Source organism: Rhipicephalus microplus, chromosome 4, assembly GCF_043290135.1.
Source record: "Rhipicephalus microplus isolate Deutch F79 chromosome 4, USDA_Rmic, whole genome shotgun sequence".
Classification (NCBI taxonomy): Eukaryota; Metazoa; Arthropoda; class Arachnida; order Ixodida; family Ixodidae; genus Rhipicephalus; species Rhipicephalus microplus.
Window position 1 is genome coordinate 33,858,111 of NC_134703.1, and position 26,748 is coordinate 33,884,858.

Sequence of the window (26,748 nt, forward strand, 5' to 3'; positions counted from 1 at the left end):
GCGGGTTCAAATCCCGGCTGCGGCGGCTGCATTTCCGATGGAGGCGGAAATGTCGTAGGCCCGTGTGCGCAGATTCGGGTGCACGTTAAAGAACCCCAGGTGGCAGAAATTTCCGGAGCCCTCCACTACGGCGTCTCTCATAATCATATGATGGTTTTGGCACGTTAAACCCCACAAATCAATCAATCGAAAAAGCATGGGTGATATCACTGATCCCTGAGGTGCACCGGCGCTACCCAATTCTTCTTTCTTGGAACTAAGCTGCCCGATAGTAAGCTTGGATTTTCTATTCGTGAGGAAATCTCGAACGTTCGTTCGCCGAGACCTGGTTTTGCCGAGCCTGTTGCTGTTCTTGGTCCGAGCCAGAGCAGGGAAAAGGTTACTGACACATAAACATACCGCGCCAACTTTGAACAATGCAATGTGTTACCTGGATGAGCAGTACATATACTCTACAATAGGAGCATAACGGTACACGTGCTATAAAGAGACAATCATAGAGGTAATGTACATCTTCACGTCACTCTCAAAAATTCTCTTGAGAATTTTTCACACTGAAGTAGGATGACCGCGACGTGCTCCCTTGACACACACACCCACCCTTAAAACACACACACAAAATGAAACTTATAAGTTATCACTCGTGCATATGGCTTTTATTATCCCTGCCTGGAACGTGCAGAGCCTGGTGATGCAGTCCCTTGACACTTTGACTTGTTTGTATAAGGATAACAGTGTAAGTTATTACCGCTGCAGTCATCTGAAATACATATAAATACAAGAATAATTAAATTTGAGTGCATGTATTAATGCACACGGGCAGGTGGATGGATGGGTGAACGGTGGAAAGTGCGTAAGCATTTTATGAATACTAAACAGTATAAAGCCCGCCATGTTGAGGGCCTCTGGCAACCCAACATAGCCTTACATAACCTTTAATGGCGTTTCTAGCGATAGATTTCGGGTGGCATAGTTAACGCAAAAATAGTTACGAAACACAACACAAATATAAGGAGTAATATAAGGATATATGCTCAGCTGTATAAGGATATTGTTTTTTAAGAATATATAAGGCGTAGATATATAAAGCGCGTGCCGATATAGTGCCTGCGTGGCGAAAAATCTACGCGCGTTGCAGAAACGAACAGTTATGCGACACATTGTGTAACTCGTGTAACCCCCAAACTTTTGCAATCGATCCCACAATATTCAGATAACGTGTGCGGTCTCTTTACCGATTAAGCTATTATATACGGCGGCGATTGTTTTCCCGTTCAGTTTATTGTGCGATTCTGCGCTGGCAATCCTGGGGACGTTGGCCAGCACCACTCGTGTAGCTATCACGCCGTGGCACGAGCGCCCGTCGCAGCTCAATCAGTATTCGGTCATTGCAGCGACGCAGGCGGCGCCATGTGGCCGTGCTCCGAAGCTGTCGCACGGTGATAAAACTGCGACGCAAGTTCGGTTTCTCGGCAGTCATAAACCAATTAACGCGCTCTTCACGCTCTGCGACGCTGACGTAAACGCTCACGACATCACCCTCCCGTCCGTCACTTCTATAGCTTCCGCTGTGCCGCCTATAGTCGCTGTAATGATCGAATAGTACACCAGAAGCGCGATTCGAAAATGCTTGGTTAGGTTCCTATGGATCGCAAGTCATACGAATTAACCTCATTTTTGTTCGTGACATAGTAACTGTTCTGTCAACAAAAACTCCAAATGATGCCCTCTGTGTTTTTTTTTTTTTTTGGCTTTCAGGACACTTGGTTTCTGATTACGTCGACCCGTCACGGTGGTATAATGGCTAAGGCAATCGGCTGCTGACCCGTAGCACGGAATCGAATCGCGACTGCGGTGGCTGCATTTTCGATGGAGGGGAAAATGCTTGATGCCCGTGTGCTCAGATTTAAGTAAAAGTTAGAGAACCTCAGGTGGTCAAAATTTTCAGAGCCCTCCACTACGGCGTCTCTCATAACCACATAGTGGTTTTGCAACGTTAATTCCCAACAAATAGTGTTATTCTGATTAGGTTAAGTGTAAGAATGAAAATTTGGCCTTTGAATCATTATTATTCCCTTATTTGCGCGCTACGTAGGAGGTGTTGGAGATGTCAGGTACAATGTAGGCCTGTTGTGTATTCCATGATGGACCGGCAACGCAACTACTCGCCGACCGGACACAGAGAAAAGAAGGAATGCGATAACGAAGTGGCTTTGGAAAGAGGAAAAAGGAAGAAAAAAGCGCGGTTCCGTTACTGCCTCTCTCAGTGGAAGACACCTCCGCAGTTCACAGCGTTTTATGTACACATATTGGCGAGCTTTTGTTACTTTTATCATCCACGTGAGAAATTGTGCCGAGCGTCCACACCTACCGATATCATCTGCGCCATGTTTACACGGAAGAAACCATGGGCCCTGAGAAACATCGCTGACGGGTCCAAGATTTCGTGAAATGACCGCACCTGAAACAAGAGTGGACGCACGCTTTCAATAGATCGAACTATTTAATGTTTTCTTTCGCAAATTATATATAATTTCTGGCGTTTAATATCTTAAGACCACGGTACAATTACGTCTATGAGAGGCGTCATAGCGGAGGGCTCCGGAAATTTCGACCATCTGGGGTTTCAGCGTGCGCCTAAGAGTAAGCGCACGGGCCTCAATCATTGTATCTCCATCTAAAATGCGGCCACCGTAGTCGGCATTCGTGCGGTCGGGATCCTGACATTGTCGTGAACTGTAATTGGCTATGAAAACTTCGCAATAAGGTTAAACAATGACACGACATATTGGTGTGACAGGATTTCGTAGCTTCCGGTACTCTGCATGTATTTAAGAAAACTATACACGTAAGGTCTTCAGGAATGTGTTCCAAAGTGCCATGACTTCTGCAGGAATCTGTCGAATTTAATGTTTATAAAATAATTTTTGTTCAGTTTCTCGCCCCCAAAATAATGACGCAAAGTTTAACATGATCATCAGCTGTTCTGTGTGTTTATTTGACATCTATGTGGGCCAGCTTAACAACTATAGTGTTTCAGGTAACGGAGGGGGTACGGTGATTGCAACGCTAGCAAGATTCTGAAGAAGTACTAGAGTGCTCGATGCAATGCCCATCGAAGCGCCTTACATCTTTTGCGAATCCATCGAGGTGGCCCTGGAATGGCAGAGACCGCAGCGTCCACTTCATCTCGGCCACCTTCAAGAAAATATATTGAAGGCACAAACTGAGAAATAATGTAATAAATACTAAAATACACTTTTAAAAATGAAAAAGAAACAACATAACAGTTTGTAGATAAGTTGACGCGATGTGTCTGATGACCGAACACATATACTGCGCTTATTCCAGATGTATTTTTGCTTTTTGCAATTTCATTCTTTGAGCGGTTTTATCGCCATCTTTGTGTCACCAAGGCTTGGTGTCGCTACACTGTGTCGAACCATGGTTCATAAATAAGGAAAAAAAAAGCAATGTTAATTATTCCTCGAAAACGAACATTATCTACAACAAAAAATGAAGTCAGCTACACAATATGGAGCCCAGTCCGAAGAAAATGAGGATCCGAATGTGATTATTTTTGTTTTCTCTTCACTTCCTTTATTGCATTTTTTTCTTTTACTCTTTTGTCTTTGCGACGTTACTCTCGAAGTGGCGCACAAAAGCAGACGAACAGTGACAATAGACGGGATCGACACAGTACTAAAGGATGACTAATCGTTTTATCGCACGTGATCCAAGTATACCAGCGTTTAAGAGCAAATGACAGGATAACAAACAGCGAAATCAACCAAGCCCAACAAAAAAAAAGGGCGCTTATTTCTCTGATTAATGATTGACAGACATCCACCAGAATGTCTGTTCTTAATCTCTACAGCTTCAATGATTTCTTTGGTTAGCTGGCCAAGGCAAGTACACCTGATTACGTGCGAACAATGGAACACTATTTTACACGCTGCGCGTCTTCTTATTTTGCCATTCGTTGGCTTCTGTGCGCAATGGCGAAAAGAACGTGGCCTTGCTTGGAGCTCTCGGTTACGCGTGCGACCCCCGGTAGTCCTGTGTGTTCCCAATGACAAGGTTTTCTTTTTCAGGAGCGATTTCTTTGTAGTTCGGGATAAAAACAGACAGATTACAGTTTCTTTTTCACATTTCGTGGTTTTACACAAGTCCCACAGGCACGTCACCTGATTGGCGAGTGACTCCGAGGCAAAGGCGACGTCTAAGGCGTCGGCGAAATTGAGGCTGCAGTACAGGATGCCGGACATGATTAGGCCGGTGGGCGTCGAGGAGTCGGTCAGGGAGTAGAGAACGGCGCATACGACACCCATGTTGGCGCCGAAGCACAGGAGCAGCGGTGTTCCCAGGAGGCGCTGGGCGTCTCTGACCAAACGCAGAATGGCTTCCACGTTAGCCCGACAGTCTGACAGTACGGCGCGAAGGTCGTCCCTCCTGCAAGTTGGTACGATTCTCGGAACAGAGCACGCCAGCATATACGGCAGTCAAACGTGTCATCTGTAGCAATTTACTCGTGTTAATAAACGGAGATGATTACATGATGCGTATTTGCAGAAAGAAGTCCCGTATTAGTAGAAGTAGAAACTGAAAGGAGAGCTCATGTGCACGACAACAAGAATGATCCCAAGAATGGCAACACGTAACTCTCGCAACAATAAAATCAACTAGCAGACATGGCATGAATGAACGGAATAACAAAAATTATATGTATAAATAAGTACAAGGCAGTGAAATGAACTATAAAAGCGAACACCTCAAAGATGGCATTTTTTTTTTCGAATAAGAATGAATATATTGTAGCGAAGACGAACGGATGTTTTGGTGGGTCACCCTGGCTAGTGAAGTGTAGTGAATCGGTTCACGCATCGCTCGTAAACTACGCTCGCTCTCGTTGTCTGTGAATTAATACCACGTGGGGGTTGTGCCATTCTTTCAGGAAACAACAAGATAAACCGTTGATCAAGCTACCGGTCGACTGGTATGCCAGCGTTAAATAAACGGCTTTACACTCGGTGGCGAGCGCTGTGTCCTCAAAAAAAAAAAAAAAAAAACTTCGGTTCCCTGTTGATGCCTCTGGAGCTTCGATCCGGAACGCTGTCACCTACCACGCCGCAAGACGCCGCCCAGAAAGCGACTCCGCCCGCACCGACCACATGTCCCGATTTTCTGACGCGGTCTGGTTTCAAGACTGCCGTTATCGACGTGTTCGGCTGCCCTGCCGTTTGCAAGCCGCAAGTAGAACAGCGTTAACGCGAACGAGCTCAGCGGGCCGGCGTATCTCTTATACACGTTACACAAACACCGTCTGGGCAAGAAAGCCAACGTGACCATATCAGAGTCTAAGATCAGAAACAACGTGAGACACACTGACAGAAGTGCCTTTCACAATATCTTAATAAATAATAAATAAAAATAAGATATTTTGAATGTCGTGGAGAAGAAGGAAGGAAAATAACCGTATTTCGGTCCTTATACGGAACGCCACTGAGTCAGGAACGCGACTACTCAATCCCACGTGAAGACCGACAAGCCGAGCCTGCCGGCCACCTCGCTGGCCCGCTGGGCATAGAAAACAACGAAAAACAAGAAAAAAGAACTACGGCCCCCATCAGAGAAGCTACAGTGTTAGTTCTCAGCGCATCCATATCCATGCGGTCTTATGCTTAATCGCATGCGTTTCACATAAGTAATCACATTTCTTTCAGATAGGAACACATTAATATTCTACACAGATAATTCTGCGAAAAGGGCCTAACAACTTTTCTTTCTTGAGCACGTCAGTCTCGTTCACCATTTCATGCTTCAATTGACGCGCAGTGCGCACGTGGCGACTTGTGTCTGTCGGGAAGAGCAGAAATTTCGACAGATGGCTGAACAACCGCAACAATGACCGCGGAAAGAAGAACTCCGTGTCCAAGGTATTCGCAGAACACGGGGCTACTTCTACTTTTGACACTTACTGTGCCAAGGCAAGCAACGTAATGGAAAAACAAGTAAACTGGTGTCCGCGTCAATGTCCTCTTCAGCCTACGAGAAAAACGATGAACAAAAACGGCGACAATCTCCCACCAGTGTATACGCCAGGTGTCCTGGCAACATACTAAAACGGACATAAGCTTGCATGGCTGGAACGTAACTATGCGAACGAGCCTTCCACATAGAAGCCGAAAAGGTTCTTGTATATAAAATTTTTCATGTTTCGAGTTTTCCTTTACTCACCACGCCTCTTCCCTGCCCCACGGTTTGTCACCGAACAACCAGTATGTTTTGTTTAGGTTACGTACGTGCTGCCATTGCAGAAACCTATATAAGGAGCCTCTTCAAGGGCACAAGTATCAGCCTCTCTGAGAGCTGTCAATTTACAGGCTTTGATAACTTTCTTTGGCTTTGAAATAAACTTCATTCGAAAGTCAAACTTGGCGCGAAGTATCCAGCCACCAACTGCTACCCTGCTACTTGGCCACTGTCAGGAAAATAAAAGGTGAAATCGGCTGTCGCTTTGTGTCCGCTCAAGCAGTGGGCAAATTAACAGGTGTGTTTTGTATCTATTATTTAGATCAGCTGTAACATTGGGGTCCCACTTGCTAGGCCTTGTCTACAAGCATTTGACGCTGGATATTGAAAATTGGGCAAAATAGTGGCGAATAACTCGCTCTCGATGCCTGATGCCTCAGGACGCAAACTTAAAGCACATACAAGTGTTTCTCGTTAACATATGAAGCACACAGCGTATGACAACACATGGGATCAGAAATTCGTTTTGATGGTGTCCACCATGCTGTATTTTTCCCGGATCTGCCATCTGCTCTGACCTTATGCGTACGATTCGCACATACTCTATGGGAACGCCGAGCAGATGAAGTGGTGCGGATAACGACACATTGAGCAGCACCACCCAAGGCCACGCTGCAGGCTCAACGCCACAGTACCGGTGTTTTAATTCATCCGATTTAAAGTGCGCAAACCAGCTCCGGAAAATCGTCTATACTTTTCCGGTGATGTCCCCTTTTAATACCGAAGGTTTTATCTAGACCCAAAACAGGTTTAATGTTAAGAGACAGGAAGTGAGCAGAGTGGGTCAATAAACAAACGGGCGTTAAGCACCTCGTAGTTGAAATCAAGAAGAAATGGGCACAGGCAGGATACGTAGCGCGTAGGCAGGATAACCACTGGTAATTCAGGGTAACTATAACTGGAATCCAAGAGAAGGCAAACTCATGATTTAACCCTTGAGGTTAAGAAGTTTGCAGGTTTAACGTGACAGCACAAAGCAAAAGACTGGTTTGATTCGCGGGGCATGGGATGGGTCATTGCCCTTCCGTGGGCGTAGTCAAAAAGGAGATGGTGAAGATGATGATAATAATGATGATCAGTGCCCAAACCGACACTGCAGGCAAACGTCCTGACGTTCAATCAAAACATGTTGCTAGTGAGAGGATACCTTTGTTCTGCGCCAACGACCACCACCTGCCCGCGGGCTGCGGCCGTCAGAGCCGTGTTCTCAGCTCTCAGGTACTGGACGAAGACCTCGGCGAAGCACTTGGACAGAATTCCTGGCGCACTGTCCCAGGCGGTGACAGCTGCGGCCGCTATTGCCGTGACCATGGACAGTGACGCCGACAGGAAGGCTGGTATGCTCTTGTGCACCCACGTGAGAAACACGTACCAACGTGTGGTGAAGAAGGCAGTCACCACGAGAAGGTGAAGCGCCCTGGAAGGTGAAGATTTCTCTTGGAACACTGTGGCGGTTCTCATATTAAAATTTTTGTATGAACTTATTCACGGTCACCTAAAATTAGAGGCCTCAGACTATATGTCTGTAGATCGATCAAGGCTAACCAGACTAAAACATCTCCTAAGGCTAACAGAATACTGGTTCAACGTTGACTGTTTCAAGTACGCTTTCTTTCCATTAGCAATAAGGGAATGGAATTCTCTAGACAACTCAATAACTGGTACGATGAGTTTAACAGAGTTCTGGTAAAAAAAAATTGACACGATGGGACAATAACTTGTTATCACCGAGTGAATGTGTGTATCAACACATTTGTGTTTCATCTTATCACTAAATCATGAATTTTTGAAAAAATCATTAATGAAAAGGTTTTTTTCGTAATCCCTTACGCAGAGGAATGTTGTAACCTGTAACATCAAAACCTGTACGGTATGTTACTTTTGTAAAATGTATGCGTTCCTTGTTCATACTTATTCAATGGAGAACGTATAATGTGTACTACACTCCATCGACTGTGTAATCCCACATTTCTTGAAAATATCTGACATGTACTGTGTCTATGCCCTTCCTGCAAGAATCCCGTGAGGGATTGGCAGTATGTTTAAATAAATAAATATAACAATTAGGTATGAGCTACTAAAGCACACTTTGTACATTACGCAGCAGCGCTCGCCGTCTCAGAGTGAAGTTTAACAATTTTCGAGAAAGTTTACAGAAAAGTGCGTAAAACGAGTAAAAGGGTTGACATAGCCACTGTATGTAGCTCGGACCAACATTGCTAAAGCAATAAGCACACAAGTCTGACAAGACTAATACGCAAGCCTCATCAAATTTTGCGATAAGAAATAAGAGGTTTTAGGAAAAAGAATCGCCTATGCCTCAGCAGAGGGGTAAGTCCGGTGGCGTAAGAGGAGGGCGAGACGCTGTAAAAGAACCCGCAATCATATATCCAAGTATACGATACGAAAGGGGCAGAAGAAGTGCTTAGAACGTAAGGGCACTCATACCCGGGACCCTTCATTAGGCTCGGTGGTCCAGTCTCGCGTGCTTGGACTAGGGCACCTTGAAGTTTATTTAGGAACAACTTCTTCGTTCGTCTGTGCGACACGAATTGCGCAGCATGTTGTTGCTGTAGCTGTTACGTGGGTGGCTGCACGGCTCCAGCAGGCAATGTGTGCTTGTATCGGCCAGGAAAGGTCACGTGTGTCCTATACCTTGACAGAAATTAGCAGACGGTACCGATTCAAGTAGAACTATTCGTGTGACTAGGTGGTGCATGTTTAGAGGGAAGAATAAGGCGCAAACGGGACGAACACGAGCAGTGCCACGGAAGAACGACAGAAATTAGCTAACGGCATGTAAATCTTTCCGTGAAGTGTTCTCACCGCTCAGTTTGCTTTGAAACGATTAAGAGCAGGTTTTAGCAGGTCGACTCATTCACTGCTAAGAATGCGCTTCCTTACGCTGGTGTTGTTGAATCGGGCTAAAATAGGATGGCTGTTAGCCATACTTCTTATAACATTCCAATTTGTTGTTATCGAATTCTTCCCTGCTTGCCTGTAGATGGTCTTGCAGCGCGGAGAGGCGCGATGTGCCGCGGGCAGGGGGCGCGCACTTTCGTACTCCGCTGCTCGGGCCACGAGTGTCCGCACTTCCCGAGACGTGGCGAGGAAAGCGGCAAGCTGCGACGACACCTTGGCCAGAAACAGGAGTCTCAGGGTGAAGAAGAGGCCACCGTTGAAAATGCTGAGCTGTCGGGTTTCAAAGAGGGAGCGACCCAGCAACGAAGTCAGCTCGATCAGCGACGCGGCGGTCACCAGTGTTGCCGTCAGCAAGGTGTATCCCCATCGTGATTGTCGCTCCGGCAGTCGGTCCTCGCGCTGCGAGGGTGGCAGGCAGCCGGACAGGCGAAGGATCCACGAATCAGAATTGAATCGGGCCTCGGCGAGGGACATGCTGAGGCCGCGAGAGTGTTTCATCAGTACCACCTGCTGATCAATACAGAAGCAGTACGAGGTTAAATGTTTATTTTTGTAAAGCATTTTTTTAATTCATATACATCAAAGGTTCCTTCGGTCATTTAAAAGAGAGGGGGATACAGTAACAATATGAACAAATAAATAAATAAATAAATAAACACCACTGATGGCATACAATGATATAGTTAAAAAAAGCACGAGCAGCGAAGTATACGATGGGAAATGATCTCGCATTTAGAAAAAAAAAATTCCATTCTTTAACAAAATATTAGATATTAATGACGCACACAACGTTTCTCAATAGTATATTTCAAAAGTATGTTACCAGAAGTAGGGGGCGAGGACGACGCAAATTAGAGCTCGAAAAGAAAGGCACTACATTAAATGAGCGCTTAAGATGCTGGAAAATATTATTATAACTACTGATGCAGGATTCACAAAACAGGGATGCACTGCATGGTAAAGCGAGTACAAATGACATAAAGGCTTTGCAGTGCTGGCCTGCATTTGAAGAGAAGGTAATGAAAACGATTCCTTGACATATGTGATGCTATAGTTGCGCAAGAACACTTACTTCTTTTTATAAAGTTTCTGCATTGTGGTGAATTCCTTTTAATTGGTCTACCACGTGAGCCTCATGCGGATTACAAATCATAGATCCATACTGACGCTAAAAACAATGACATTTAAAGGGATAATAGAATGACACATTGAGCATACTCCAAACTTAGATATAGCTTAAGAACTCTAATTTTGTTAATTTCGCCGTCATATGTTCAATAATAAAGCAAAAATTAAATGCGAAAGTGTCGTTTTAAAATTTCGTGCCAAAATCTCTCCACGTTGATGTCACTGATTTCAATTTCTTTGCCCCTCGCGTACGTTTCTGCACACTGACTCAAAAAGATTTCTTGAAACTTGCCAAGCTAAGCCTCCAGTGCCATGGGTGGAGAATGTCTATCATTTTCACCAACTAAGAACTACGTAGACTTTAATAGACGCCATCGTAATTCATGACGTCACGATGCGCAGGTGCGGAAACTTCAAGGTGGCGTCGCTACCAGCCTTTTATCTTTTTGCGGGTTTTTTTTTTCGCTTACGACATTTCTTACCACAGCAATTATTTTATTATTGAAAGTATCATAGAGCAGTTTAATAATACAGCAAAAATCATTTGTCTCTTCAGTGTACCTTCAAGGATGTTTGCTCTGCACACAAGAACAACCAGAAGGTTGTGGTGTGTCTCTCACCTTTCTTGTCCTCTGCTTTGACGGTGTTGTTCGCTCGTGCTGTTCGCTGAGAGATAACGCTGCGAGCCGAGAACGTGTTGCCAAGGCAGTAACCGTTATATGCGCCTCGCACACACAGACTCATGCGTTCTCATTCAGTGTAGAGAAATGACCGCACTCGTAATGGTATGGGATTTCAATCACGGCTCCAAATCTATATACATTAAACCACATGCATGGCATTATCAAGTGCTTCCTTTGTGCTACGAGAAAAATTGCTTTCAGATCGACTTTCACGAGCCTTTATAGCGTGGTGCTATTCGTGAGGTGTTGGTACTCAGTACGGTTACATCGATGAAAACAATCGGGTTAAGGGGTTCCTGTAGGAAAGAAACACGTATTGTTGTGGCCCAAAGTTAAACCCTTCGCGTCGATTGAACGGCGCTGGTGAATGGAAGAGGTTCATACGAATAAGTGATGTGGAAAGCGCTTTGAATTACCAAGCAGTTATATCATTGCTTGGTTCATATACAGAGAAAGCCTTCGCCACACGAGCTCGACATGCAATTATCGCTAATGGAGTCCACGGGATCGCGTAAAAGCCAACTTCAGTCACTCCGTGGACATGGGGTGAATCTTTTCTTATCGCAGTTGTACATCATGCGAATTAGGCCTAGCTGTGGTCGTTCCATACTTTTTTTTTGGACTCAGAAATCGACCATAATGTATTAAAAATACGTCTGCTTGTGTGATGCAGTTCATGAACGAGCCTCTTTCGACAAACGTCACAGCGTAAATAAATGCACAACGGTGTCGGTGGTCACAAATATAGACTTTTTTTTTATTATTGCACGGTAATATTCGGCATCAGATATTTTGCGATGTCAATATGATGAGTACCGTCAAAAACGCGACAAGTGAGTTTTACGTAGTAAAATAACATGAAAATAGACTCGATGACGGTGGTGTCTCGTGTCGTAACGTGAACTACACTAAAGAATCGGCAAAGCCAGGCTCTATTCTTCTGCGTGGTTCACGCTGCCATATTACATCATGACTATATCCAGCTAGACCACCAGTACAATTTAAAGGGCCTCTAAACCACTCCTAGTTGAAAGAAGAGCGAGTGGTCACTTTCTCGCCTTAACTAATCTTCAAGATTATAATCTTGAACTTAACCTAACTAACTAATTATTATGTATTCTTAACTACAATTAAGGCGAGAACATTCAGGCGTAGGGCCTACGCGCGCTACGGCCTCCTCGCCACTTACTTCTTCATGAAGCACGTTAACAATGCAAAAATAAGCGTTAAGACTTATAGCGTTTGGCAGCTTACATTAAGTTAACTACGCTTGCGCATTCGAAAGTGCACAAAACTAACGGGAATCGATCGATCGATCGCGCACGTTATAGTCATACTAGACGAGGCAGAACCGGCGAGAGGCGTAGCCAGGGGTGGCACATCGAGCCAGTGTGTTTAATTTCCGTCCACATTCATATCGCGCTGTACAAATTATGATGAAACCAAAGCAGTGAGAGAACACGTCTTTCAGGCGCGTTCGAGTTTGTATCGGCGCAAGTATATAAAGTCGTGCCGTCAACAAGAAAAAATGTAGAAAGAAGCAAAGAAAGATATTTACTTTCGAAAAAAAAAAAGCGTGAGCAACGAAAGTCGAGGAAAGAGCTGGAGTTGTTTTTTAAAGCTTTTTGGGCTTCGCTCTCCATCACAATCACGTGAGGCAGTGGCGTTTGGCAGTGCTTAAATTATTACTTCGAAGTAGCACACTTCCAAGCAGTTACTTTGAAGTAGAACACATGCGCCTGAAATTAACGTGCTACCCACGCGAGGCATTCACGCGATTCACATTGCGTGACGTATGACGCTTAGCGTTCATCGAACTGGGAAATCGATCGAACTGAGCACTGGATGAGTGAATAGATGTAACAAAATGACGCGGATAAGCGAAAAGTGAAAGTAGTAGCAACGTATCACCAGTACAGAAACACTCCAAAATGCACATTCTCATCGTGGCCGAAAAATGAAATCCCATTCGCCATGCCATCCTCTCCAAGCACGCCTAAAAGCAGCACTCGTCGTATAGTTTGTCAAAGCTCGATAACAGGAAACACTAGCGTCTGTAAGGCACACTGTCCGTCACGTCTCGCACGCAGCTGTCTTTTTTTTCCTAGCACACCAACGAACAGGTAAAGCCCTACCTTAGGGCGTACAAGTTGAATATGTTCGGCCACAACACAGCACAGCTGAAATGATGACCGTAAGCAGGGCAGGTAACAAGCCCGGTGCCGATGACACCGGATCGTCCTTGGTCGTCTTCGACTTGGGCTCTGCGGAGCTGCCTTCCTTTTTCTCCGTGACCAACGGTCGTTTCGTTGTGGCTTCTGTAGCGTGGCTGGTGGACTTTTCTTCCGGACTGTAGGGTGGCCAAATCGTGTAAGAAGGAGTGGTCGGGAGTGGTTCTTCTTGGCCCGTACAACCCAAGTCCTCCATGCTCAGGCGCGTAACCTGCGGAGGAAACGCCACCTTCACTGTGCTTGCTTTGAAAGCGCCACTCGCCCAAAGGAGTGCCACACATTCCACATATCAGTCGAGTTAGTGCCTAACTGCATGATCGCAAGTTGACAACGAGTAATTTAAGGCGGCACTACGAACAAGGCACGTGGGACACACGGATCACTGACTGATAACTAGAACTTACTCGGTTACCTGCAAGCCTTCTTGTGCCAACTGACGACCAGAGACGAGAAAAACGGGGCAAGAAACACGTGCGGACAAAGCTCTATCGGCGGAATGAATACGAGCACGAGTCCCATTTCACAAAGTATCTAATCGCTTTTTGTATACCAGTGCTGCTAGGGATTCGTTTATACACCCGTCCCGCAACCTTCCAATCATTTGTACCATCGGTAATCTGCCTTGTTAGTGCTTCACAATGTTTTTCCTGTGACATTGCAATCTGTCTACGCCGGTTCACTGCGTTAATCGTCCTTGTCATGTTTGTCACTATACATGAAATGCTGTCACGTGGTCAGAAGCAGGAACACGTGTCGGATCATATCTTTAACACTTTTTTTTATTTTCTGGTCAGCAGTGTGTATAGAAAGGCTTGCATTCATTCATTCATTCATTCATTCATTCATTCAAAAAAAAGAAACGTATGGCAACTGTGAAGCCAGAGGAAGTGCCTAGCACGGGCGCCCAGCAGTTCCCGTTCGTGCAGTTCCCACTGCTCCGTTTACCAAAGCGTGGATGACGCCGCCAATGTTTGAGGAAAGCATGCATGTTTTCCTCGGCATGCGTAGAATCTTGCTAGGGACATTCTCAAACTCGGCGAGTGACGTATGCGCTATACCTATATTGCTGTGCCGTCACGGCTTCCAGCTTGTTACGGCAACTGATATACGCGTCGTCTTCAGCGAGTTCCGTCAAGTTGCTTTCCCCGTAACGTGCAGTGTATACAGAGCCCACGAAGCGTATAGGGGTAAGGGCGTTCGCTTACTCGGCGAGAGGTGGATCCATCCCTCGCCTGGCCCCACGGAGTCAGCCGAACGTTTTTCAAAACTTTTTAGCAATTTTCAATTATTTATTTCAATTACTTTTCTGTTATTTCTGCTCAATATATTATTTTACACTTTGCCAGACGTAATCTGCAACAACGCAGGACTGATAACGAAGCAGGACGGACGAACGAAGACCTAACCGAAACGTGGGAGGCGAAGCTCACCCTCGAGGACCTGGAAGACCAACAACAACTCGTCACCAGTGCCAAGAAGGCAGTAGGAGCCAGATGCTTCCTGGACTAAGGAGCCCTTCCACCTCAGGGTGACACCGGGCGTTGCTCGGGGCACTGTTTACAAAATAAACGTTTACTTGTCTCTCTCTCTTTATCCCTGTTTGGTTCGCAGCATTACCAGCATTTAACAACGCTGGAACATTTACTGAGCGCTTTACTGCGAGCGTCATCACGTCACATGGGATGTGTGGATGGACGACATGCCGGTCCAGGAGAGTTCCCGCACTTAAATATTCAGTGGTCAGTCAGCGTTTCGTGTGTAGCGTGCCACCTTGCGCGTTGCTATTGTGGGAGCCAGAAGCAATTGGATGATGCTGCGCATGCATGAAAGGACGCAAAACACAGGCGATGTAAAGAAGGAATGACCGCGCAGCACAGACAATACAAGTCGCTCACTATACTTGCTGTGTAAGTGTACGCTGCCCGGCGAATAAAAAACGTGCCGCCCGATTCTATTTCACTCACCTTGCTTTTGCCCCGCGCCGGGTCACTGAACACGCAACTCACGTGGCGCAGCTCGCGGCGGAACTTCTCGCTCTGCGTGGCGTTCTCGATTTGCAGAATCCACGCCAAGCGGCAGTCGCAGGCCATCTGGTTGCCTGCGTGTGGTACAGAGTAATGATGCTTCGACTCTGCTTGAGGCCACAAGAATAAAACACAAAAGATACGGGATATTAGTTGAATAAATAAATGAACACACGCATCATTTATACCACCGGTTCTCAAACAGATGTTTCAGGGACCTCTTGTAGGTGGTGGAACTAATGAAGGAACACTGCAGTAAAGGAAAGGGGGAGGGATCGGATATTAACGTGACATTCAAGGTGAAATGAGTGCATTTTATTTCTACCTAACCAAGAACAGGCAATGCACGTCGATTTGATCTCATCGGTATCTAAATGAGTTGTGCGGTCCGGTGCGACCTTCAAGCTGTTTCTATCTATGATTGCTTTTCTAATGTGTGAACGCGAGTTAAGTATGCTGGTGTGCATATGTCGAAGAAAACTGAAACAAATCCTCGCATCTATTTGATAAAGGTGAACATAAGTCAGCTCCGCGGCAACGCAGTTAAGTTATGCAGTGAAGCCTGACATAAAAATCAGAAGGGGCCGTCATCACGAGGCATAATGCAACATCAAGAAAATGAGTTTTTTTTTTTTTTTTGAAGGCGTTGCTTTCCTCCGAAAATATTTCTCAGTCGAGTAGCCTTGGAATCGCACGTTGGTGGCGCGTCGCAACTCAAGCGTGGAACATTCAGGCCACGCGCCCTTGCATCCCGAATTCTCTCATGCGGTGACACGTCTTGCGTTCGAGGCAGCCGCCCAGCTATATTTAAGGCTGCTCGTGTTTCAGGAAGAAGAACCGGTGCACGGGTCGCAGGAGGCCGCCTCGCGAAAAGTGATGGCCCCAACACGCCGCCCACGCATTCGCCCGGTAGCTCGGTTCATTTCGATATTCCGCTTTCGAGATCACGCACGTAGCTTGCGTTGAGGCCAATTCCATAGTATTTTCAAATCAAAATCAAATGAAATCTTTGTTAAACGCGAAGCATTTCTTAGCGAACTTCAGCGACTATGAGCGTGTCCGTCCGTCCGTCCGTCCATCCATCCGTCCGTCCGTCCGTCCGTCCGTCCGTCCGTCCGTCCGTCCGTCCGTCCGTCCATCCATCCATCCATCCATCCATCCATCCATCCATCCATCCATCCATCCATCCATCCATCCATCCATCCATCCATCCATCCATCCATCCATCTATCTATCTATCTATCTATCTATCTATCTATCTATCTATCTATCTATCTATCTATCTATCTATCTATCTATCTATCTATCTATCTATCTATCTATCTATCTATCTAGCCGCCTACGACTTTTAGCTCTCCTGGCTGACTAAATAATGGTATCGATACCAAAATTGGTATGGCATAACATGAAAATCATGACTTGTACATCATGAATGTCACGATTTACATTTCATGGTCTTGCTGCTCTAGCGGTGGTTTCGTTCACATGACAGTTTGCAAAACTGGTATGGTATGACATGACTGCCAAGCCTTAACTTGGAAATCATGGCATGCATAATATGAGTTTCATGTCATGACTAGTCACGACTACATGCCGCGGTCATGGTGCACTCGCAGTCGTTTTGCTTGCTCTCATATACCAAGTTTGGTATTACGGGACGTGAATGGATGACGAAGGTACATGACTGGTGCAAACATGATAATCATGAGAAGTGTGTCATATATGAACATGACTACATGCCACGCTCATGATGCGATCATGGCCGTTTCACTAGCTTCACAAATACCAAATTCGCGTTACGTGACGTCAATGGATGTCGTAGGTACATGACTGGTGAAAACATGATAATCATGACATGAGTGTCATATAAGAAGGTGACAACATACCACGCACATGATGCGCTTTAGGCCCTTTCACTAGCTTCGCATATACCAAAGTTAGTATTACATGACGTGAATGAACGATCAAGGTAAATGACATGTCCAAACATGATAATCATTACATGCGTGTCATGTTAAACATGACTACATGCTACGCTCATAGCGCGCTCGCAGACGTGTCGCCGGCTCCACATATATCAAATTTAGTATCAGGTGACGTAAATAGACGACGAAAGTAAATGACACGTTCAAACATGATAATCATGATATGAGTACCATGTGAAACATGATTACATGCTACACTCATAGCACGCTCATGGCCGTTTCGCTAGCTCAACATATATATCAAATTTCGTATCACGTGACGTGAATATATGATGAAGGTAAATAACACGTACAAGCATGATAATCATGACATGGTAGTCATGTACGGCATAATTACGTCCGTGTCATAGCATTGTGCTGATTTTAAAGTGACATATCAACCTACCTCCTTCGTGCTTCGCATTTCATCGATTCCCACTGTACGTGAGATCTGCCAATTTTTTCGAACTACAGTTGGGTCTTTCAGACGAAAATTGGTTATAGAACCCATTGAGAGTGGGCCTTGCATTTCGATTATTTTATAAAGGGAGAACAATGCACCTGTAGAACTAGTATAGCGTAATGAATTCGCATTATATCGTTGTGCCCTATTGGGAACTAGGGAATAATTTTTCTTTGTGTTGCCCAAGGATGTGGTGCCCCAGGCAGGGGCGTGGCTAGAAATGTTTTCCGAGGAGGGGGGGGGAGATGAGTGGTTTTTCTGTATATTGTGACAAAAAAACAATTTCGGGGATATATGGCATGGGCCAGACATGTAGGCAGTACTTTGTGGGAGAAAAACGGAGCACGGTATATCTGCATTTTAGCATTTTCCGGAAAAGAATGTCTACATCGTGACAAAACACTAGGAGGACGCGATAACAATTTAGGCCATAATTGAACACGACACGACGATTTCACATGAGCAGAAAAAGTGAGGCGCACAGCTTTGTGATCTCTCGCTATTTCCACAGGTATTCCCTCGAGCATTAGTGATTTGTTCAGACTAATTTCCGTGCCTCTGTATTTGAAGATGACTGCTTTTGTTGTAGTTTTTTTTTCGTCTCGTTTATTCGCATGACATCAGCTGTAGAGGCATTGCAGCATTTCTGATGGCACGTTTTGCGTGTTGGCAATATTTTCAGATGAATCGTGTCCAGAAACAAAAGGACTGCCGTCATACGAGTAACGTAAAAATAGAGCGCTGTTATTTACGTTAACATGCGGGTAGTGAAAAAAGAAAAAAAATGGTGATGCATCGTTTCTTACGTGAACAACATCATCGATGTAGATAGTTAACAGCCTTGGTCCCAAGATGCTTCCTTGGGGCCCGCCACAAAGAATGGTTTTTAAAAGAAAAAAAATAGTCGGCAATTGCAACGCACTATTTTCTTTCAGGGAGATAAGAACTACATAGTGAATATACAGCGCATTCCCTATAGGCGCTCAATTTCCCGAGCAAAATGTTGACATTTTGGAGTGCAAATCTTTGGGCAAGTTGGTGGTCAACTATACCGACAACAGCGCAACAAGGGACTAGGAATAAACATATATAAGCGCTAAACTTACAACTGAAGTTTATTTCCCAAACCGAACCGAATATGAAAAAAAAACAAAGAAAACGATACGTGAACAAAAGATATTGCTAAAAATCCTTTTTGCTTACGTGTTTAACTACGGCAGCAGAAATTGCAAGAGATACCAATCATTAGATACCAACTACCCCACCTAGCTATCCTGTTACATGCGTAAGTTCTCCGTCTGTCCAGGAAATGAACTGGATCATTTCTTTTGTTGATCCACTTTCTTCTTTCTCTCGTTGTTGTTGCCTTTTGTTTGGAACGCGTTCTCGATGTAAACTTATGTGCTGTTTCTAGAAATAGTCTTTCTCGTATAGTCACCGCTCGGGCCTGTGCTAGCTTTTTTACTCGTCCCGTCTCATGCGCTTTTACAGCATACATAATTAACAGGTACACACATACTTCAGAAAGAAAATGTCGGCGTAGATAATGTTTACCACGTGATGTGGATAATAATTTTTGGGGTTGCCTTCGCATTTTTTTTATTATTTGTAAGGCTTTCGTCGTACCTGCTATGGCACTGTTTTGGGGTCGCGAGAGGTCAACCTTTCCCCTATAGCCCTATGTCGCTAACAAATAGCGCCATAAAATAAACGCTGATCTCATTCGATTGCGAGAAAAAAAGAATAGCAAAGGCTCGCACATTCGTTCCGCCGCCCACACGGTCTTGAAAACGGCGCCTGCGCAAAGGTTATTCCGATGTGTCCGGTTTATCTAAAAGATAATGCGTACTAAAACCAAATGATTCGTTATCAGAACCCTGACTACGCGGCGAAGATATAGTTCTAGTACACTCTAGCTAAGATAACCACCTCATGCTTGCGCGTCAAGTCGGAACTGCCTGTTCGTGCAGCAGCATGCGTGGCAAAACTGGGCCGTTGTATATAGTTAAGCGCTGCGCTGTTCCATATATGCCAATCGCTAGGTTGCAGTTCTTCACCTAATTTGCATTCCCTTCTTAGCAGGGCTGCGGGAACTGTCGGAGAACACTCGTCGGCGTTGTAGAAGCGCGCACGAAATACGTTGCCGGTGAATATACTTAGATGAACGACAAGGTATTCTACCGCAGCTTTTTCAAGCCAATGCAGAAAATTCCCGCCAAATTAAAATGTCAGTGCCGGCAGAACTTGAGTATATAGCCCATACTGAATACTGATGCAGTAATTGGCAAAACATTTAAACGCGTGACTTGAGGCGTGGCGACTTTGTGCGCAAGGATACGCTCAAATGACTCGTTTCCACTGTGTGTACTGCCGAGATGGCGGTAATGTGCAAAAGCGCTGTGTAAAAGCAACCCATGAACTTTTTCACTCAATAATAATAATAATAATAATAATAATAATAATAATAATAATAATAATAATAATAATAATAGTCTACGTCCCATAACCACGAGATTGCTATGAAAGACGCCGCAGTGGAGGGATCCGGAAATTTCTACCCTCTCGTGTTCCTTAACGAACCCTGACATTGCACAGTATATGGGCCTCTAGCATTTCGTTTCCATCGAAATGTGACTGCCGCGGCCGGTATCGAACCCGCAACCTTCGGGTCACCAACTGAGCCCCGACCGTAGCCACTGAATGCTTCAACGCGGCGGACTCACAGGCTGTGTTCCAATGCTCACCGCAGACGGCTAAATAGACAGCTAAATGGACGGCGGCCATCTTGAGTCCCATTCCAATTCTCACGTAGCCGGCAAAGTAGACGGTGCCGAGAAGACCGCATCGTAGACAAATACGATGCAGGCTACTTTGCTGTCTAAACAAGATGGCGGCTCAGCGAATCGCTCAGATAGATCAAATCTCGCCGGAATGACCGTCTGCACACAAGCAGACGCTTTCCCAGACGGTCAATGTGAGTAAAGTTTTTTTTATTTATTTCAACACGAAACAAGCCAGAAATTACAACTGTTTCATTTGTTTCTTTTAGCTTTTTCTTCTCGACGTGAGGTGGCGCATCGTCGCGTGAAAGCTGTCTAAACGTGTTCCAATTCTGGGACGATAGTTATAGCGCGAGAACAAAACGACGACACAGAGACAAGAAGGACACGAAAGACACTTGTCCTTCTTGTCTCGTGTCCTTCTTGTCTCCGTGTCGTCGTTTTGTTCTCGCGCTACAACTATCGTCATGCCATACCAACTAGCCCAAGCTGTCACACTTCCAATTCTCGGACAGCACGGGCTCGGTACGGTCTTCTAAGCAGTCTGCGTAGACTGTCTATACGTGCTGTCTAAGAATTCGAACGCAGCCACAGATGGCGGTGCATGTGAAGGGGCAGATTCTGAAAAAAAAAAAAAAAAAAGCGGAGCTCTTGGCACACTATATACACACTCGTGCCGTGCCCCGAACCTGGTTTGTTCGCGCCTCGCCACGGCGGTTACGAGAAATAACGAGCACCACGCGGTGCGGCGAGCGTCCAGACGACGTCTGGGCGCGCACTGCTCGCCGCGTCTCTCGCGTCGAAAAGCGTCGAGATAAAAGAAACAGAAGGAAGGAGTCTGGGGCGCGGTCTAAAATAGCCGTCCCGCAGACGGAAACCGGCGTGGTAAACGCGCTTCGATGTGTCAGAAATGGGCGCTGCATCTGAAATGGCCGCATCGGCGCCGAATGTGACCCTGTCGCTTTGGCGCGCTAGATCGCAGAGATTCGGGTGACGGCGTCGCCATCGTTGGATGTGGGTGTTATCCGTGGGCCGGAGGTCACGAGGAAAAAATGATAAAAATCAGCGGCCGATATGCTGCAATCAATCCAGCCATTCCGCGTGTCATTTGGGGTGAGCTAGCACAGAGCAATGCCGAAGCTAGAAACTACCGTTAAAGCCGCTGATACATTGTCTATACATCCCTTAAATCGATATTAATACAGAAACAAAACAAAAAAAACGTCGGTGATCCTTCAAGCTTGCTGCGCCTCACGGTAGTGTGACCACTTTTCTCGCAGATTATTTTTGCCCTTTATTCCTACCTTTTCGTCGACAATCTGTCAAACCGTCTCATACTAGTCGCGGTGGTCCAGTGGATATACGTTGTTCGACTGCCGACCCGCTGGTCGCGGGATTGAATCCAGGCCGCGGCGGCTTCATTTTCGATGGAGGCAACAGTGATTGAAGCCCGTGTACTTAAATTTAGGAGATTATTATTGCACTTCAGGTGGTCGAAAATTGCGGAGCCTCATATAATCGGTGTCTCATATAATCATATGTTGGCTTTGGGACGTTAAACTCGGACAATTATTGTTATCAAACAATTTCTTGCTATATCTATCACAGACGTGCTTACCTTTACACTGTTGTCTCTAAAAAAGACTTTGTGCCCAAACATGCAACCGGGCGTATATCTGCACTCCTAATTAGGGCATTAAAAGAAACGAAATTAAACCAAGCCGCGGGCTCCAATGAATTAAACCAAGCCAGCTCTCGTCCCCGCGGGCTCCAATGATAGCATTCTGAAAGGGAAACAAAACACGTGTTCTTCGAGCTACAATTTCTCGTTCGGAAGTCATTAATCAAAAGGCCCAAGAAAACGTCCTGCTAATTCAAAGATATCAGTAGTAAACCGGCTCCGTACGGTGACATTCAAACACTTGAACAGCGTGGCGTGCACTTTCACGACTGGGACAGAATTCACACGCACACACACACACAAACACACACACACACGTACACACACAAAAAGTGCAGTTGTGGTTGATCTCAACACAAAATTTCTGTAGCAATCTTGGCGCTGGGCTTGTGACTATCGACTGTGGCTATGGACAATACTCGTGTTTGAGTAGTGTAACTGTGTAACTGTAGTTATATACATACGCTGAATTTTGTTAATGCGGAAGTTACATGGTGCCTATAGCGGTACGTTGTCGCCATACCTCCTCGTTGTCTCGTGCGTCCCTGGCTGGAATGGGGCGGCCTCACACTTTCGTTAAATAGAACTGCCAATTGGGCTGATTGGTGCGGATTCATTGCGGACGTAGCCCGAAAAACGTACGAGGAAGAGCGAACAACCACACACGGCTGACGCTGAACGTAAACTCATTTTTTTAATCGCATAAATCACAAGCATGAAAGCTAAGAGAGCCACCACTGCAACACCCAGCCTGAAAAAAAGAAACGGCTACACATTTCATTAACTTATTATATGAGGAAAACGCGTAATAACAGGGTGATGTGTCGTTTTGAAAGCAGCCTCGAAGCACCACGCGCACGCCTACCCCTTTTTCCAACAACTGTATTTCATTACGGAATAGTGTCACCGAAGACAGACAGGCCGTTGCAAGAATTCTCATGTTTGTTGATCTGATACGCTTCCACCACCTGATGCGCCTTCTGGTTTTTATGGCGAGCGGTCAACATTCAGCCGCTCTGGGTACCCATCCTTCGTAAAATTGCGAGAGTCGATTGAAACCTTTCAAAATTTTTAGCTGCCGAACTATACGTTTAGTCTGTTGCACGGGTCAACGGATGGCGCTGTTAACGCTATCCTAAAATAATTACCCATCATCGATGTAGCTTTCGGTGCCATAAGCCCGACGTGACTGTGTCACGCCATAGTCGGTGATACATTTTCATGACCGTGAGGTTCTCTAACGTGCTATGTAATCTGAGAGCACGGGTGTTGCTGTTGCCATGGTAACGCGGCTGCCGTGGCTGGGAATGGAAACCGCGTCCTCGTGCTCAGGAGTGCGAAGCCATCTGCTAAGCTACGTACTGCTACTGTCAATAACATGAGGCTACTACGACTTGCAATCACACTGAACTCATTCAAGTACGCGTATTCCAGGTTCTGCGTGAGTGCTTTAAGAGCACACAGGAACATCCGGAAACGTGGCTTAGCAAAACTTCTTCTTGGGCTAGTTGGTTCATGACTCCTGAAGGAAAAGAAAAATATTTAGCGCAAAGCAACACGGGGACAGACAAAGAAAACAGCTCCAGTCCCGCGCTCTGTATCTGTTTCTGTGTTGCTTAGCGCTAAATATATTTTCCCCTTCAGAAACAATGCTCGGTAAAGAGACCTTCAACACACGTCATACAAAATTTGGAGTGTACACATCATCCGATGGCGACGTCCCAGACGAGCCGAGGCGCAACTGGACAAGCTGCCGCCAGCCGAGTTTGGGGTGCCCGACCTTGAGCTCGAGTGAGCTGCATCATTCGGCGACACGGAAGGCGATGCTAATTCGACGCGCTCGGGGTTGAAAGAAAAGCCACGCGGAATCGAGTGAGAACGAGGTCAGCTGAGAACGCAGAGGACGAAGCATGCGATGGCCGATACGCATGCGTAAACTTGATTAAAGAGCAGCCTTTCTTAATTCCGAATAACTGCGCATGCAGGCTGTTTCTAAAGCGGTGTTTTTAGACGCCAACTTCGGCTATTTCTCGAAGTCAGCGGATCTCAATAAATTTCGTGGAGTATGTTCCTTTGCACGTTTACCACAGCTTACAGGAAATATGTAAAGAAATTAATTCAATTGGTTGCTTCGAACGACCCACCTGGTTTGCCACTATTATTGGCCATGTCCTGTGTGACGTCATTAAACGCAAAGCGAGGAAACAAAGGGTCGGGCCCAGCAAACGCTTATAACAAATTATAATTCGCTTCCAAGATGTATCTAAATGCTTTTTCTCTTGATCGAGACCCATCGCTAGAGCGGTCCCACAGCGTCTGCTGCCCTCCATGCAATGAGACGTGTGTCAAACGCTTGGTGGTGCACGGTGGAAAATATTGAGCTATATACAGTTAGATGTGTGGATGAAGCGAATCAGAAGGGCCCGCCCTTCACAAGCACTAGGAGGGATCCCTATAGTTCGGAGTCCATAGTTGCAGCGGTGGCTCGGGTTCCGGCCACCAATGCCTTTTGGACTATTGACGCACAAATTTCGGTTCCCTGTAAGGTGGGTTTGTTTTGTTGCGAATGGAAAACGGTGTTGCGTTGTACGTTGTGCATGATTCTCTGTGTAATTACCGTAACTCACACTCTTTGAATTCGCTTTCTATTGGGCTCGTTCAATCATACCGGTACCTCGGCGTTTCCATCACTAGCAAGCCCACATGAAAAGAACATATTCAAAACCTGGTTGCTGCAACTATTGAATCGACACACTCGTGAGCTTGCACAGCCCGGAAACTAAGCCGTCTTTGCGATCTTCGTGCAGCAGGTCCCAGACCTGGCCGACCTCCCGACGTCAACCGCTGGAACCGTGGACGTTACAGACGATCATTATTAGACTTTATATATACGAAGCAAATGTGCACGCGTATTTTTGCCACAACAAATTACGGTGTTTAAAGACAGGCTTTCGAAAAAAGAAGTCCCTGGGATCTACAAGGTGGTCATATCACCATATCCCCATCTATGATACACAATTTAGCGCATCATATATTCATCCAAGCTTCAAGTGACCTCGAATCAAAATCCACCGTCACTTTCTGGGAATCAAACGAGAACATGCGGACCCTGTCGAAGGCTCTTCGAGCGTAAAACAGTGTGAGAAATCTTTGCGCTATGTATACTCATCGCTGAACGTATACGCGAGTGTACGTGGTGTAAGAGGGGGGTGGGGGGGGGCAGGTAAGAAGCCGCGAATGCTCTCAATGTTAAGCGTGAGAAACGGCGAGAACGAGAATGATCTCCATGCATGCGCTGCCGGGACGTTCTGCAGCTCGGCTTGCTGTGGGCGTCGTCTCATCTATTTCGGGAACGCGCTCGCACTTGCTCACACCAAGTTGCAGCCTGCCTCAGGAGCGGGCTAGATTTGAAGAAAAATTAATGAGAAAAAACTTAGCCGAGAAAAGAAAAGAATAAAAAAAAGCGTAAGGCGCAACCCGGAAGCCAGAATGGTATCTCCGTCTTCCCCTCTACTGAGTATATGTCTCTCTCTTACGAAGGTGCAAAGTTTCTTCTTCGTTTTATTTTAAACTTTAAAAAGAACACCCAGCTCTCCGCGAATTCACGCGTTCTCGCGTAGCCAAGTTACTTCAAAACTTCTTACAGAAAGAATGGTCCACTATAGTAAAACCGTTAATCAACCGGAGCAGATGGCTGTTGTTGGGCCTGTCTAAAATGGAGGCTCCGTCTCATCAAAGGACTGGCCATGCTGCTTTAAAACTCTAATTAAAAGTCAGCTCATACTTTCACCCAGTACTACTAGGTCATAGGTGTTCTCTGACCAGGTCCCGTCATTCTTTGTGAGGTCACAGAGTATTTGACAACAGTACCACCCGAAACTTCATGATCCTGAACGTAATTATTACTAAAGTCGACAATTCATGCCTTTGAATGGTCTGTGTTCGGCTTATTTACATTTACACCGACAGGCTTTTCCTTTTAGTCATTTAAATAGATATCTCAATGTTGTTCCCAAACACGCGTGGCTACTTTTTGCCAATTTTGCTGTCCTTGCTTCCAATTGGCAATTTCTTGGTTGCTTTTTTTATATTTTTTTTCGATTTCTGGCCATATTTTCCCCCGAAAACTGTTATGAGATCACAACAATGGTCGCGTGTGCCATAGCTGTCCACCGCCATCGGTGTCCGTAACCATTATCACGTTGAATGAGAATAAAAAGCACCAAGGTCACTATGGTATTTGAACCCAGGTGCCCTGCCTGCCAGCCCAGTGTTCTACCACTGACCTACGCCACCGCTTGAAACTCTGTTGCAATCGGACCCTATAGGCAGGCTTGATGTCGAGAAAGGAATCACGTTAATATGAGTAATAAAGCGTTATAAAAGAGCTAAGGAACAATCAGGCGTCAAACTATTCGACTTGCATAAAGAGTGGGTCGTCGAATGCTCCGACTCATTATTAAAGCTTAGGGCATAATTCCTTCTACGTCGTCAGCCACAGCATAAAAGAAAATTGCACGAAATTCCTTGCAAGTGTGTAGCTGGTACCACATTTGTTAG

General features: G+C 45.6%; 2 protein-coding genes across 3 annotated transcripts in view; both read right to left on the reverse strand.

The window, feature by feature from the left end:
- Positions 1-634: 634 nt before the first annotated feature.
- Positions 635-11,633, reverse strand: LOC119171370 (uncharacterized). Of its 2 annotated transcripts, XM_075892505.1 has the most exons (7): positions 10,983-11,633; positions 9,311-9,741; positions 7,460-7,729; positions 4,188-4,452; positions 3,130-3,198; positions 2,372-2,461; positions 635-760 (listed from the first exon to the last, which is right to left on the reverse strand). In XM_075892505.1, exons 2-7 carry the CDS (start codon positions 9,730-9,732, stop codon positions 638-640), a joined length of 1,239 nt encoding a protein of 412 aa, XP_075748620.1. In that variant the 5' UTR covers positions 9,733-9,741; positions 10,983-11,633; the 3' UTR covers positions 635-637. The 2 variants fall into 2 exon arrangements, with proteins under 2 accessions (XP_075748620.1, XP_075748621.1); XM_075892506.1 differs by lacking the exon at positions 2,372-2,461.
- A 141-nt stretch (positions 11,634-11,774) lies between these two features.
- LOC119171856 (uncharacterized) overlaps positions 11,775-26,748 on the reverse strand; it is a 31,094-nt gene continuing 16,120 nt past the window's right edge. The window contains exons 3-4 of the mRNA XM_037422718.2: positions 15,241-15,374; positions 11,775-13,487 (exon numbers count right to left, since the gene is read on the reverse strand). Coding sequence (XP_037278615.2) covers positions 13,182-13,487; positions 15,241-15,374 — 440 coding nt within the window. The 3' untranslated portion in view covers positions 11,775-13,181. The remainder of the gene's footprint in view (positions 13,488-15,240; positions 15,375-26,748) is intronic.